Source organism: Drosophila erecta, unplaced genomic scaffold (genome assembly GCF_003286155.1).
Source record: "Drosophila erecta strain 14021-0224.00,06,07 unplaced genomic scaffold, DereRS2 tig00000126-arrow-pilon, whole genome shotgun sequence".
NCBI classification, from domain to species: domain Eukaryota; kingdom Metazoa; phylum Arthropoda; class Insecta; order Diptera; family Drosophilidae; genus Drosophila; species Drosophila erecta.
This window is the reverse complement of record NW_020825209.1, coordinates 6,240,953-6,255,625: the sequence shown is the minus strand read 5'-3', so window position 1 is coordinate 6,255,625 and position 14,673 is coordinate 6,240,953. Positions and strand designations below refer to the sequence as shown.

Sequence of the window (14,673 nt, the reverse complement as noted above, 5' to 3'; positions counted from 1 at the left end):
TCCCCTCCTGCATATGCAAACGAAGTTAACAAGCGGTAAAGGTAATGGACGACGGACAACCAGGCCTGATTGCATGCCATTGTCAGCGACGTCATCGCAGTATCGAATTACGGATTTCTCCACATCTAATTTACGGGCCGTGACAATTGCCTTTTAAAGTCCAGCGAACCCGAATTCGAGCCCGAACCCGAACCCGGGTAGGAAAACCCCGATCGAATCGGGTGTTATCGAACGTGCTGAAATAGGGTTCTGGAAACGCGATGGTGTTGCTTTATCGGGTTCACACTGTGAAAGGTCAATGGTCAACAAATGCCTGATAATGTGAGTAGCAATAGGTAAAATAATATTTGAAAGACTTGTCTTAAGGTGTTTCTAACATGGAAACGGTCTTTTAAATAAGTCAAAACGATGGTACCACAGCGTATCGCTGTGGACGGCAGTCCACGTAGTGACGAAGCACAGCAGCAGAGTGTTCAAGCTAATATACCCAACGGGTAAAACTCATTAACGTCTTCTCATGTATTAAGATAAATAGCTATAGGAATAGTCACCTAACTAAGCAATATTCTGACTGACAGAATTCATCATTCATTCATCCATTAACAGGAAAAAAGAATGAAAATAGCATCCGCGAAACACAGATTTTTTTCAATTTATTGCCATACTTTTTCGCTGTGCAGCCTGTAATCTGCAATCTGACTTAACCCGCGCAATCTTTACCCTAGGCAGACCCAAAGCGGCGACAGTTGGCTGCCCTTGATAAATGAGACGGCGCCGCCTACGCCTCGAGTTCCGACTGTGGAGCACCGGAGTATTCAGGAATCGGACGCCGGACGTCCAGGGGTTGACGCCTTCTCTAGTTTGCGGTGCGCCGCAACGCCGATCAAACGCGATAAACGCTGGGTGGGTTACGTGGCTGCCACTGACAGTGTCAACGGTTGCAAGTCAAAATTAATTAGAATTTTTCAACTGCGAAATACCGTACCACATACCCCTCTCCTCCTTGCCCTGCGACAACCGGGGGATGCACTATATGTACTCCAATCTGCGCCAGGCAACTTTGAGCAAAAGCGGTAAATTGAAATCAGTACAAAACGCTGGAGTAGCAAAAAAATAAAAGAGCGATCATTAATCATCGGGCCGAAAAGGGTTGACAAGCTGCGCATTGCTGTTGCCACAGGGTTGCTGTTGCTGCTACGTTCAGTTCCGGCTTCTTCCGCTCCTTGACCGGAGTCACATCCGCCAAAACAACAACAAAGTCCTCGGGAAAGTGGCCCGGGTGGCCCTAATGCATTTAATGTCTCCCGATGGCTGGGGGGTGAACCAAAACATTTCAGGGACCAGCACACCAGGTAACATCGTCCTCGAACCGCTCTGATTCCATATACTACACCTAATTGACAATAATTATGTTCCTTAAATGAGAAGCAAGTTCATATGTGTAGGCCAACTCAAACAAGTCTGCAAACTATTCTATCTATATGCTGTTTAATGTTCGCATATTTATTATAAAACATGGATTAAGATTTCCAAACAAAGGATTCCCAAAGAGGGACAACCATCATCATATCATATCATATCTTTACTTCAAATATCATAAAATTCCTCAATTGAAACTGAACTATAATATGGCACTTTTCAGATATTAAAACAAACTGATCGGCTTGACATTTGCCTTCTTGATGGATTAATAATAGCTTTAAGTACTATGATATGCATACGTACACCATAAAGTTGACTTAATTATAAAGAACTTGTATTAACTTCAAAGTGGCTTAAAAACTAACATCTCCTTAGAAATTGAAAGAAATAAGAAGTTGAATTACCTTCAGTACAAACTAAACCCTTAATGTTGTGAAAACATATTGCCAATTGACTGGAGTGATCATAAGAACCAAGATTTACATGAAAACTTAAAACATATTATAAGAAATCCATGAAAAAGGATGTACTTATAGGTGTAAGCAGTACTAGCAACTGGTTTCCCTTTAGTTGCTGTGCGGCGAACTTTCGGCAGACGTGGATGTCTGCTCCTGGCTGGTTTCCAGCTGCTCCTGCTCCTCCTCCAGCTCGTCCTCCAGCTCATCCTCTTCCTCGGCCAGCAGCAGTTGCATGGCCTGCACACTGCTCCCGTTCACAAACTCGGCCAGCGCCTGTGCGATCCTCTGATCCCGCATCATCTCGACGATGGCGTTATCCGTGGCAAGTGGATCCCCCATAAGGGAGCTGCGCAGCTGCCTCAATCGCTTGCGATTGCCACGCCTCTTACGCGACTCGCCATCATCCATTCCCTCCACCAAGATCTGTACCGCCCGCTGCACGTTGTTGTTGCTCTGGGCCAGTGCCAGGCGAGCCTCGCCCTCCGGATAGCCCATTTCCACGACCACCTTCAGCAAAAGCTCCGTTTCGCTGGCATCGGCCGCCACGGCCACCGAAGCGGCTGCTTGAGGAGATCCTGCTCCTGCTCCTGCTCCAGCCGTTTCTGGCGGGGATTTCAGATGCAATTGCTGAACTTGCGACATTTTGGCAGCTTCACTTTGGCGTCACTATCGATATCAAATCAAAATCAGCTGATCCTCTCTTCCACCCCGCTCATTTGGTTTCGAACCCCGAAAGCTGATCGAACTGTTTGGTGTGGCCTCATTTCAGGTAAATCCTTAAGTACGGTCCTACTGCTGAGTACAGTGCAGAACAAAACACAGATTTCATTCAAAAGCCAATTGCCTATAAAACTAATGTTTGTGCTCCAGATGATCTTTCAAAGTTCACTGAAGTACCGGCTTAATAACCAGCAAATTATGGATATTTGAGTTTATTGAGTTGTTTTGTGAGATCCACTCGATTTTTTAATTAACATAACTCAGTTGTTTGACACACATTTTAATATTCCTCACGATTATGAATTAGAAATTGTGTTTTTCTATTTTCTTAAAAATAATATGATCAAATTTCCGCTATTTTTCCGCCCCCGTTTAAGTATTCAAACAAATTCGGCCGATCCTCAGTATGTTCTACTACAAATACGATCTATCGACATCGAAAGCGCACGTTCGATAATTCTTAGAAGTACAACCCTGCTAGTTCCTTTTCGGCAAGGCAATCGGTGGCAGATTTTCTTTTACAAAATAGAAGAAAACGTATCATTCAACATGTCGATGTTTGGTTCCATGGCTACGGAACGATGTATGCGACAAATTCAAGAGTTGCATATGAAGCTGCACAAGGGCGATACATATTCAGGTTGATATTTGTTACCAATGCTATGTGTCACATTCCATTTACAATGTATTAAACACGAAGATTATTGAGAAACATCCGGATGTATTTCATAGTTAGCAAGTTGTTGGCTTGGATCCTCAGCTGATGGTGACCAACATATCGATGGGAATGGGCTGTGGATATCCCTGCGGTACAAATTCCGGGCAAAGGCAATAAGCCAAAAACACAATTACAAGAGCATAAACAGAAGATTTCGGACCGGGTCCCACATCTGCCGCCTCCTGCCAACTTTGACTTCTATTTATGCGTTGCACAATTTTAAATAATCACCCCATTGGGAAATTTCGGGCGAAATACCCTTTCATGGCGCCCCCTTTTCCGGGTGTTCTGGTACTTGTGTGTGTTATTTACCCTGATTTATTGCCATTTTCTTTCGGTCGCTGTTGCGCCTTTTTGGTCACTCTTTGTTTGAAGGGGGCCAAAAAGGCAGGGCGCGGGAGGTGTGGGGGGAGGGGTCACGAACAAGTGGCCCGTAAAAAACATTGCCAAACCCTCATCTATCACAATTTCTTGGCCGCTCTTAACTCTTACATTTTTGGGTTTAAAAACGCATTATTTGGTTCTTTTGGTAATTGAAGTTTTTAGTTTTCATTAGCCGCTCTCCGGACGGTTGCCACAAAAATAAGAAAACAATGGAAAAACTGGGGTAGTGGCGACATGGGACGACACTTTTCCAGAGTCGAGATAAATTGCACCTTTAAATTAACCCATTAACGAGTTGGGTCCACACCGATATGGATACAAAGTCCATATTAAGAGCCACGCGGAAGAGGGGTTTTCAACATGAAACTGTGAGTATTATAATGAATTTCTATTTTAAATTATCATAATACATTTTAGCAGGTAATTCTCCGAACGGGAATACTGCAGTTGATAATTACTTGACCATGAATAATGGATTTTGAAACGTAAAGCTACCCTAGACTCTCTAATCAGAAACCCTGTTACTATAACGAACTTTTCGAGTATTAGGGGTTAGAAAGGAAATCAGATTTTTAAGTTCCTCAAGCATTTCCAATCCCTCGAAGGCACAATGCACTGTAAGTCGATACATTTGTGCCGCTGTCTTCATCCGTTTTTAAACCGGAAATAAAAAGTTTCATCCGCAGTGAAAGGCGCTTGAAATATGTGTGAAACGTGTGTGCCAAGTACCCAGCACCAGGCACCAGGCACCCAGTACTTGGAACTCAGTTGAGTGCCCAAGGAACCCGATACTTATCGGGTGTCGACGTTGCCATCGAATTGGGATTGTTCGGTTCGATCCTACAACAAATGGCGAAATCACTTAACACACCGTTAACACCCACATTAGTTGTACTCCGGCGCACGTGAAGATGGGCAGGGGCAACTGCCTGGCTGCGTTCCACTTACAGCCGGAGTTTCAATTACTTTTCGCCGAGCCACCACCGAAATTATTTCATACATACTCGTATATGCCAAGGAACTCGGCGTCTCATAATCGAATTAAATGCATTGCCGCCAGTTGGATGGGGTTGGCATAACCCGGCTCGAGTCGAAAAAGTCATTAAAAACGCAGGCCAAGCGATTGCACGCAAATTTGCTGGTCGCGCTCGGTGTCTTTGTTCCTGGCTCGAATCCCAACCCCCCAACTGGTTCAGCACAGCCGCGGCCAGCTGACTAGCAGCCCATCATCAAATTGGATTTTTTATACCAGATCAAGTTGGGGCCTAAATGATTTTTAATGCTGTCTCCATTTATTTTAACATAATTGGACTATATCTTAAGGATCAGCACTTGAGGATCTCCAAGATAAAGGCCTAGCTTGATTTGATATTTTCCAAAATTAAAATATGCCGTTTTACCAAAATAACGATATAAACATCCGGAGTGCAAGACAATTCAATGAGACAAGACAAGACAAAAATTACGTTTTTAATATTGTATTAAGACTGAAATCCTATATAAATGTTGTACATCAAGTTGAGGAAGTACTTTTACTTCGGCTCTAGTTGTGTGCCCCCCATCGTACCCAACACCCATTTGCAGGCACACACACATGAGCTGGCCGAACTATGAATGGAATTGGCAATGAAATCGCACGTGGCGATTCTCTGGTCACCCGCGATAAGCAACTACCGTCGCGTGGCTCCGTTGCCCGGATTCTAACCCCAACCCACCCCGGATCGCTCCGGAGCAGAGATACTATCGATGAATGGACGGATGAATGAGGTGAGTGAGTGCGCGTCGTGTATTTATGACTCTGAATCCGATTCCGATGCCGAGCCAGATTCATTTCAATCGGGCGATAATCGTTATTAATATTATTAGTGTTTGTTCGCAGGACACTTTGCCATTCGTGGGGTATATATGACAAACGAGACACCCTGCAGTGCCAATCCCTTGGATAGTGAGTATAGAATTCTTTACACTCCTTCCACTACAGCTTGCATTCATTTTTTTTCCAAGGTGCAGGACTATGAGCTGGAAAATTATAGTTCAGTCAGCTGGATTGTATCTGCGTGGAAACTGTGGGAGAATTCCCCAAGGATCTCAACACAAGAGAGATAAAAGCCTAAACTCGGATTTGGACTGAATTTATTGGTCCAGTCTGGCAATGCATTAGTACATTAATATTTGACCCCAAAACTGAACAAGGCAAGTTCGGTTAAGTATGAACTGCGATTTTCACACTCCCACACGCATTGGAAATTACGCACCAACCATAAATATTCATACGAGTTGACTTTGTGATCGGCTGGACTGGAAAATGGCAGTCGAGCTTAGCAAATCACAAATTTATGGCCCAATCCATCAATGCCAATGCCACGGGCGACTTTAAAAGGGACCTCCCGTCGCACCACCGAACCAAATTAAACCACACCACACCGAACCAACCCAAACCAAACCACCGCACCACTCTAATCGCTTCCCACGATCGCCGCGGCGCAGCTAGCATTTCCATATGTAAAGTTGCGCCTTCATTAATCCGTAAATTAGAAGCATTGAATGATATCAGTCGCCCTCTGAAGTGCACCCTCTTCCCAGTTCCACTCGGAATCCCAATGCCAATGCCAATCCCAATCCCAGTCCCAGTCCCAGTCCCAGTCCCCTAAAACAAATCACTGCACACGGGGTTCAGGGCGAGCTACCAAGGGCAGACCTCGAAATCCTAGCCCAACACAGTCCACTGCAATCCCACCACCGCTCCGAACAGTGGGGCAAAATGTATTTACTATAGATATTACAGACATAATTTTAAAAAAGATATAAGTCAAGGATATCTGATAATATAGATAGATATCATGGATAAACAAATAAATACATACAGGTATACATATATTTATACATTTCAAGCACTAAGCTTATCTAATATAAAAATGTAATTTAATTTAAAAATAGATTAAAAATCATAGATATCTGATAATATAGATAGATATCATAGATACCCAAAAAAATACATTTAAGTATATTTATAAATTATAAGTACTAAGCATTAAGGTAAACATAAATCTGCAAATATGAGCAGATAAACTAAAGCTAATTAAAATTAAACAAAAAATTGAAATATCTGCTTATGCTTCTTAATAGTAATACATTTTGATTGAATAAAATGAAAGTGCTGAGTCTTGGGTTTCTGAGAGGCCAAGGTCGTTTGGCGATTTTCCCCCCATACTGAGCTATTCCAGCCCACTGTGCGACCCCTGGCAACGTTCAACTTCATCGCAGTGACATGTCAACGGCAGCAGCAGAGACACAACAACGACAACAACAATGACAACAACAGCAGCAGCAGCGAGAGTAACAACAAATTGTTGGACAATCGTTGAAATGAAATGAATTTTCATATTAAAACAGCATTAGCTGGCTGAGATCTCTGTGGCGGCGCCTGTCAGAATCAGTCCGCTGCTACGTTGCGTTGGGTCATTTGAATGAGGAGCGGCCATTCCACCCCACTTCCGCCCTCCTCGGAATAGCCCCCTGAAACACCCCCTCCTGAAAGCCCCCCTCAACCACCCCTGGCACCATGCCATCAAATTGGACGCACTGAAGCATGAGAAATGCGGGGACAGCCTCAATCAGGACTCAGTTCGAGTGTAAAAACGAGGCGATGAGCAGCCGCGAACCGCTTGACATTTCTCTGCTGTGCATAATTAAATTAAGAGATGCCAAATGCGGTACACAGGGCGAAAATGTGGATACTCATGGGAGGAGAAAATGCCAAGACGGCATATGGTTCTTAGTATTTTTGCACTGTGAGAAGTTATGATACAGTGAATATGGAAAATGGTGGAATTTTCATGTTTTCATTTTCTAAACTCCATAACTCAACTTATCACCCTATAATATAAATAAATATTTTTTTACCAACTGAAGTTACTGATTACTGAAACCATCTTGGGTTATTGATTATTGATTATCGATTTTCAGTTTTTCAGTACTCTAAAAATATTTACCAATACTTACTCTGCTCTCAGTGTTAAAAATGGAACATGCTGCTCAGAAATTCCTGTCTAAATGTTTCGGTTTCATTGGTAACTTCATTGGAACCATTTAAAACTTCGCAAACAGAACAGAAACGGAAAGTATCAAAATTTAAAAAAAAAACACTGACAATAAACACAAGATGAACAAATACTTTAACACTGAGATCCTACACTCGCTGGTGTCCCAGGTGCACGTTGATAATCAGGACGTGGTCCATGATCGTTTTGCAGCCATGGAACCGGCGGCTCGCTACGTGCTATACATCTCCTCCGATCCTTGTAAGGAACTTCATCCGCGGAACGTGAAGAAGAATCTGCGGAATCTGTTTGGAAAGGAGGCGACGTCGCATGGATGCGTCGTGAGAATCCGCGAGGAAAAGCTTTCGGTCTCGAAGCTGGATTCCCCCAAGGTGGCGGAGCCGAAGAGCTTGGATAATGTAAACGAGAAGTCCGCAGATGCGATCTGCACGAGGCGGGAATCGATGGAAGGAGGCTTCGAAGTGGACACAAAAGCCACACCCTCAGCAAGCGTCATCAATCTCGATGAACGCGCCAGGGGCGGCCTCAACATCACCTTATTTGAGATTGAGTCCCAGTCTAACTGGACAGAGAATAGGCTGGAGAAGTATACGGAGGGGCAGGTGGAACCGAAGGAGCCAAGCTTCATGACCAGCCAAATGTCGATCCAGGAGACGAGTTCCCAGTCGAGCCAGGAGGATGATTTGGACAACTTTCAGCTGACGGAGGAGGCTCTGTTCGATTACTTAAAGCACCAGTGGAATCAATACCACCGACTTGGGGGGGCGCGCTCCTACCTAGACTGGTTGAGGAATTCCGACTGCGATATAATAAAATGGCTTTGCCGGAAATACTTTATCGGCACCTGCATGACTACTACTTCCATTGAGCCGGTGAGGAACCCAACCCATCCAAGTCACTTGGAGAAATTCAGAAATGGCCTGTGCCACTGCCTGCGTGTCGTTGGCCAGTTCTTTTCCGGGGAGGAGGAGCCAGCAGACCACCCGATCCGCCCCTATGTGGACCGCGAACACTATGCACCCCTAGTTTTGGGACCCACCATCGATGAGTCCATGGCATTCCTAGCAGACCGCGTCATGATCGCAATCAATTGGGCAAAGCATAGAGATGTGCGACCATCTGCGATTGCAGAGGAGCCGGAGTAGATGCTATCCTTGCAACAGGGACACACCGATGGCTGTGTGGTAGTGCAGTTTCCGCCGGACACCTCCGAGCTGAAGACGGAAACGGAGCCGTAGCTGAGAAATAACCCAAACATTTGCTGTACCGCAATGTGGCTTCAATTCCTTGTGCCCAACATTTTAAGTAAAATGAGTTTTATACCGCTTCTTTTGTTCTAATCGTCGACTGACTAACCTTGAATCCCACTGGTTCCATGGCGGGTTCCATAACAAGGGCGGCGGGATTAAGCTCGATGTTGATGTTGTTGGGCTCCATGATGAGCCCCAGGCTCTGCAGATTGCACACCTCCGGCAGCTGTAGGGTGGGCGTGGGCACCTTGAGCACCGCCACGGTGCAGTCGATGCTCGACGCCGTCACCGTCGCAGTTGCGGGCAGCGTCTCCGGCATGCTGGCCACCGCTTCAGACGGCACCGCCCTCTGCTCCTCGGCACTGCTCCTCCGCCTCCCGATCCCTATGCTGACACCGATCTTGACTGCGCTGGTACTCCGCGTCGCAAATCTGGAAAATAGTTCACATTCATTAGTTGTTAGTTTTCTGGTTTCTAGACCGCATTCCATTTGCATTTGGAATACTAATGGGATCGAAACTTATTACGCACACGCCCAAAAGTATAAAAATAGGCATGTGTTGGATATTTATGTGGGGTTGGCATCCGATTTTGGAGCATACTTTCAGGCAACAAATCATGTCAAACAACCTGGACAAATTCTTGAAAATAATGGATTAGATGCCGAAGCCCTAGAAAAACAAGTTGTTCCGGCTTAAATGCGAGTCGCTTTTGCGTTTATTTGTTTCTTTTTAGTGTTCATTTTGGTATAAGTTGTCCGCACTTATTCCTATGGTTACACTGTAAACCTAAGCATAGTAGCACGCGGCGCCTCCGGCCAGGACACCAAAAATACAAAACGTACAAATAGGAAAAAAAAATCATATACTTCGATGCTGGATGGTTGGTTTATAAATTAGGAGCGGGAGCTAATCAGTGCCGTGGAAAGAGCCTAGGCTGATTGCTGCCGTCGCCGAATTTCGGCGGCCAGATCTTCCAGCTTTACGTTGGTCTCCTCGCGCGTGGTCACCTCACGCAGCTTGACCAATCCCTGCGCCAACTCTGCGTCGCCGAGGACCACCACCAGAGGAATCTGGTGCTCCTCGCAGTGCTGCAGCTGCACCAGCAGCTTAGGGTTCAGCTTGTAAGAGTGCTCCGCCTGCAAGGATTTTAGGATTATTATGCAATTTCATGTATTGAACTCAAACCCACCTTTACGCCCGCGTCCCACAGCAGGTTCAGAACCTTCAGTCGCTGCTCGTGGAGACCCTTGTGGGCGGAAGCCACGTAAACCTCCACGTCGCTGGTGCGCAGCTTCAGGCCGCTTGCAGCCGCACGCGCCTCCAAAACCGAGAAGATGCGCTCCACGCCAATGGATACGCCCACGCAGGGCACAGCTTTGCCCCGAGGATCGAACATGCCCACCAGGTTGTCGTAGCGACCGCCTCCAGCCACGGATCCCACGGTGGCCGGCTCGTTTGCCTGCTCTCCGTTCTGCTGTGATGTCTTTGCCGGGGATGCCACGCTAGCGGACTCGCCCTTGAGCACACCTTCGTAGATAACACCGGTGTAGTAGTCCAGGCCACGGGCCAGACTCAAATCGAAGCTAACGCGCTTATCCAGACCGAATATGGAGCAGTACTTGAGGAGCTGCTTCATACCTTCCAGTCCCTTCACCGCATTCGGTACAGCCTTGAGCTTCTCGTCGCCCAGCAGCTGCTCCACCAGCTCGGCACCGCCGCTTAGTCGCACGTACTCCCCAATTCGATCCGCTGCGGCCTCGTCCAGACCCTTCTCCTCCACCATCTCCTTGCGCACATCCGCCCAAGGGGACTAGAAGAGCAGACACATTACAATATTGACTACAATTTTAGTTGCCAGCGATGGTGCTCACCTTGTCCAACTTGTCCACCGCAGAGCAGATGGTGCGGAAGCTGTCCGTCGGCACTCCGCACGCCTGGAACATGCCGTCCAAGAGCTGGCGGTGATTTAGCTTTATCACATAGTCTCCAATGTCCAGGCTGTCCAGGATCTCGGACACAATCTTGACGCACTCGGCGTCCGGCAGCATGGGATCATAGGTTCCGGCGATGTCGAAATCGCACTGGTAGAACTCCCGATAGCGACCCTTGGTCATCGCCGGATTGTCGCGACGGTAGACCTTGGCGATGTGGTAGCGCTTGATGCTCGAGATCTTGTTCATCGCCAGGTAACGAGCCAGCGGCACGGTCAAGTCATACCTCATCGAGAGGATCTCGCCGCCCTGGTCCTTCAAGTCGTAGATCAGCTTTGAGTCCTCGCCGTACTTGCCCGTCAGCACTTCCTGTTGGGATTGATAATAGGAAAATGAGTCGAGGAACTGGATGGTTGCCAATATATGGATAAGCTATTTATTTTATCACATGCTCAATTTGTTTAAATCAAGGCAAAATACCTAACTACTGGTGAAATCTTCAAATTACGTTACTTCTGGCTTTGTAATATTTGTTTCCAAGTGAGTAGGTCAGATTTAGAAACAAAGCTCTGTATACTAAGTACTAGCATGTTCAAGGCTCTAGCGGCTTTATCACTTAACTTGAGCGCAGCTCAGTGCTATCATAATTCTATATATACACACATAAATCATTCAAGACCCTATGAATATAAATAATTTATTTTTAATGACAGCATGAAGCAAGGTCGTTGTTTTGCTTCTCAGAATATAATATTCAAATACCGAAATGACCTACCAGATTTTTGGTTATACCTCATTTTAGGCATGGATTCTCATTTCTTTGGTATTCACTCAATCAAAAACTGCCTACATAATCCTCCAACAATTCTCTATTGCTGCATGATATCATACCTAGCTGACCCACTCCAATGATACCCAAGTGAACTCACCTTCAGCTCGAAGACGGGCGTATCGATAGCTTCGCCGCCGTGGCGCTTGAACACTTGGACGATCTTGTCCAGGACGCCCTGGCGCAGGGTCATCTGCTGGGGACCATAGTCCCGGGTGCCCTTGGGCGTCTTCAGGGTGAACTTCTGATTGGTGGGGGCGGCATCTCCGCCCAGTGTGGCCTTTAAGGCCAGCAGGCGGGCGACCTCCTCATCGATCTGCAATGGAGATGCGGGGAAACACTTTACAGGGCGGACAAGGAGGTGAGGATTGCTTAGATGCTAACCTGCTGCAGTTGCTCATGTTGTTGTTGTTGTTCTTGTGCTTGTTGTTGTTTTTGTGGCTGTTGTTGTTGTCGTTGGGCTGGAACGCCGGACGAGCTGACGCGCCCGCCGCCAGAGGGCGCCGTCTGGAACGTTGCACACTGAAACGCAGCACTACAGCGCCACTGGCGGCCAATTGAACGCAACATGTGTTTGTTTTTTCGGTACTAATTTTTTTTGTTTTTCTATTTCTCTTGCAACAACTTTCTTTTGCAACTTTTCAAACCTAATTAAACAACAACAACAATAAGTTTTGCTTATTTTACAACTAGTTTAGTGTATGGTTAAAAGAAATGAAGTGTGTCGGTGTTTTGTGTGTGTGCAGCTGAAGCAATAAATAATAATAATAATAATAATACATTATTGCGTTCCATTGACCGTCAGCGCTGAATTCTTTTTTGTATTGTTTCTCCCGATTTTGGAAACAAGTTTTTGCAATTCAAAAAACACTTTTTTATGGCACTTGAAACGCAAAAAACAGGAAAGTGACGCGATATAATGGAAGCTGGAAGCTTAACAGTTCAAGGACATTCACACCGCACACACACACACAAGATCCAGCTTCAAGATTACAGTTAGTCAGCTGATCCTGCATAATTGCACACGCACACAATAGTAACTTATTTGTTATAATATTACATCAAAATGAACTGTTAGGCAATTTGTTTGTACTATTTTGTGTTAGAAATTAAATCCAAAACACAAAATTATCTTCAAAGATAAAATAATGCAGGAATTCCCGTTAGAAACGGAAAAAACAGATGGCTCTTTTGAAAAAGATTTATATTTAAGAGATCTATATTTAAGGCCCTTGCAGGGCCACAGACTTAACCAATAGGAATAAGTGCAGTTGGAGTTGGTGGTGGTGGTGGTAAGCATTGTTGCAAAGCCCAAATCACATGTTGCAGTCGTCAACTCGGGATCGGTTGATTGTGGTCTAGCAGGTTTTCGATATAATCGCTATAACCACCATGTGCCTTTTGTACATGCCTCCTGTTTGACCAGTCGCTCTCTTCTTAGTCAGTCAGTCGGTCATAGACCACTCATACTGGTGATGGGAATGCAGCTATTTGGTAGTTTCGATTGGCTATTTTATTTTAATTATTACGTGCATCAAAACACCAACTAAATGTTATCTACCTTTTTTCTTTTTGAGTACTGAGCATAATAGTTTTTACTCCAATTTGAAAGACTTAGAAAACGTGCCAATTGGATTATTTTGTGCAAGTACAGTACTTGTTCTAATTGGACAGCTCCAATTAGTATGTAAATTGACTTGCAGGTCTTATTTACATGAAAGTTACACAATTATTGGGTGTTCCAAGAAGCCTCTGTTGAAACTGTATTCAACCCGGTTTCATGGAAACGCAGCCAAATATTGTGCTGTTGTTAGCATTTAATGTAAGCATAAGTAGACTTACATCAGCAAACGATTCCTACAAACTAATGCTTCAATTAGTCACAGCTTCGGGCAGCACTGTTAATTTTAGCTACTTTCCAGCCAAAAAGTCGAAGCGATAGTTTGGCATCACTGTGCAGGAGCACACACACACACAAGCAGAAGCCGAGCATTTGCTGTTGGCCAGAGCGAGACAACAATAACAACAGAGTGGCACAAATGTGCGAATGCGAATGTAAATGTGAAAGCTGCGCGCTCCTTTAATTTGCCGTTTTTCCTTTGCTCTGCTCTTCCGTTGTTGCATTCATCTAATTATTACACTGCAAAACGAAGAGTTTGAACCACTTCAAATGCCAGCGCAGCATTTATTTGCAACTGCACGACGATCTGATGAAATATGTACATATGCGAGTGGGATTTCGGAATTGATGACGAAAGCAGACCGGGAATTACAGCAACAATTGCACTTATTCCATTGTACACACACAAAAGGGGGATGACACTGGAAAGCGGCGCGTGCTGGAGGCGGGTGGTGAGTGGAAGTGCGGGGCGTGGGGCGGGGTGGAGAGGCAGGCGGCTAACAACTGGAAGTGCGACCAAAAACTGACCTTCTCCTTTGACTCCTTCGCTGCTTTCAACTGACGGACGAGATCGCCTTGCACTTTGATTTGCTCCAGAATCTGCTCACGCGTATCACTCATATTCCGAACTCGGTGGCCAAAAATGAACAATGGCAAACGGTTGACAGTCCACTGCAAAAGGCGGGCGCGCGGCGTTTCAATCGTTTCAAATCGACACGACGATTTATGCTGTCTTTTCCAGCTTTCAGCTGCTTTTTCTGCGCTGCTGGCCAAAAAAAATTCACACGCGGTGTGACCGTTAGTGCGACCGTTCGCCGCGTTGTGCGAAAATGTGCGCCAGCGCGGACTCAAACCGTGGTTAGGAACTGGGCTGGCGTATTTGTAAGGTGCACACATTATTTTCTATTAACGATTTACAGAAAACGGCTGTCCACTGTTAGTAATATTGGCTGTATTCAATTGTATTACCCAATATTTATAAAGCCTTATAAAGATAC

The 14,673-nt window shown here is 45.4% G+C and overlaps 3 protein-coding genes and 1 long non-coding RNA gene across 6 annotated transcripts; 2 read left to right on the top strand and 2 right to left on the bottom strand.

Moving 5' to 3' along the window:
• Positions 1–1,482: 1,482 nt before the first annotated feature.
• On the bottom strand, positions 1,483–2,700 carry LOC6550255. Its single transcript, XM_001977645.3, has one exon. The coding sequence runs from the start codon at positions 2,520–2,522 to the stop codon at positions 1,989–1,991; it is 534 nt and encodes a 177-aa protein (XP_001977681.1). The 5' UTR covers positions 2,523–2,700; the 3' UTR covers positions 1,483–1,988.
• Positions 2,701–4,293: 1,593 nt separating this feature from the next.
• On the top strand, positions 4,294–6,322 carry LOC113564536. Its single transcript, XR_003408078.1, has 4 exons — positions 4,294–4,319; positions 4,389–5,469; positions 5,582–5,647; positions 5,707–6,322. It is a non-coding gene; the product is annotated as an uncharacterized LOC113564536 (long non-coding RNA).
• Positions 6,323–7,755: 1,433 nt separating this feature from the next.
• LOC6550254 lies at positions 7,756–9,083 on the top strand. Its single transcript, XM_001977644.2, has one exon. It carries the CDS (start codon positions 7,865–7,867, stop codon positions 8,906–8,908), a length of 1,044 nt encoding a protein of 347 aa, XP_001977680.1. The 5' UTR covers positions 7,756–7,864; the 3' UTR covers positions 8,909–9,083.
• A 617-nt stretch (positions 9,084–9,700) lies between these two features.
• On the bottom strand, positions 9,701–14,533 carry LOC6550252 (histidine--tRNA ligase, cytoplasmic). 3 transcript variants are annotated; one of them, XM_026982271.1, is made up of 6 exons: positions 13,618–14,533; positions 12,160–12,422; positions 11,876–12,091; positions 10,887–11,315; positions 10,205–10,825; positions 9,701–10,151 (listed from the first exon to the last, which is right to left on the bottom strand). In XM_026982271.1, exons 2-6 carry the CDS (start codon positions 12,343–12,345, stop codon positions 9,945–9,947), a joined length of 1,659 nt encoding a protein of 552 aa, XP_026838072.1. In that variant the 5' UTR covers positions 12,346–12,422; positions 13,618–14,533; the 3' UTR covers positions 9,701–9,944. The 3 variants fall into 3 exon arrangements, with proteins under 3 accessions (XP_026838072.1, XP_015011131.1, XP_001977678.1); XM_015155645.2 differs by having other exon boundaries at positions 14,204–14,533; XM_001977642.3 differs by lacking the exon at positions 12,160–12,422 and having other exon boundaries at positions 14,204–14,532.
• Positions 14,534–14,673: the final 140 nt, after the last annotated feature.

Coding starts and splice junctions, on each gene's coding strand:
- LOC6550255 (XM_001977645.3), bottom strand. CDS start 2,522: ATGTCGCAAGTTCAGCAATTGCATCTGAAATCCCCGCCAGAAACGGCT.
- LOC6550254 (XM_001977644.2), top strand. CDS start 7,865: ATGAACAAATACTTTAACACTGAGATCCTACACTCGCTGGTGTCCCAG.
- LOC6550252 (XM_026982271.1), bottom strand. CDS start 12,345: ATGTTGCGTTCAATTGGCCGCCAGTGGCGCTGTAGTGCTGCGTTTCAG. Junction 12,092..12,159: donor AACATGAGCAACTGCAGCAG/GTTAGCATCTAA, acceptor TCTCCATTGCAG/ATCGATGAGGAGGTCGCCCG. Junction 11,316..11,875: donor CGCCCGTCTTCGAGCTGAAG/GTGAGTTCACTT, acceptor CAATCCCAACAG/GAAGTGCTGACGGGCAAGTA.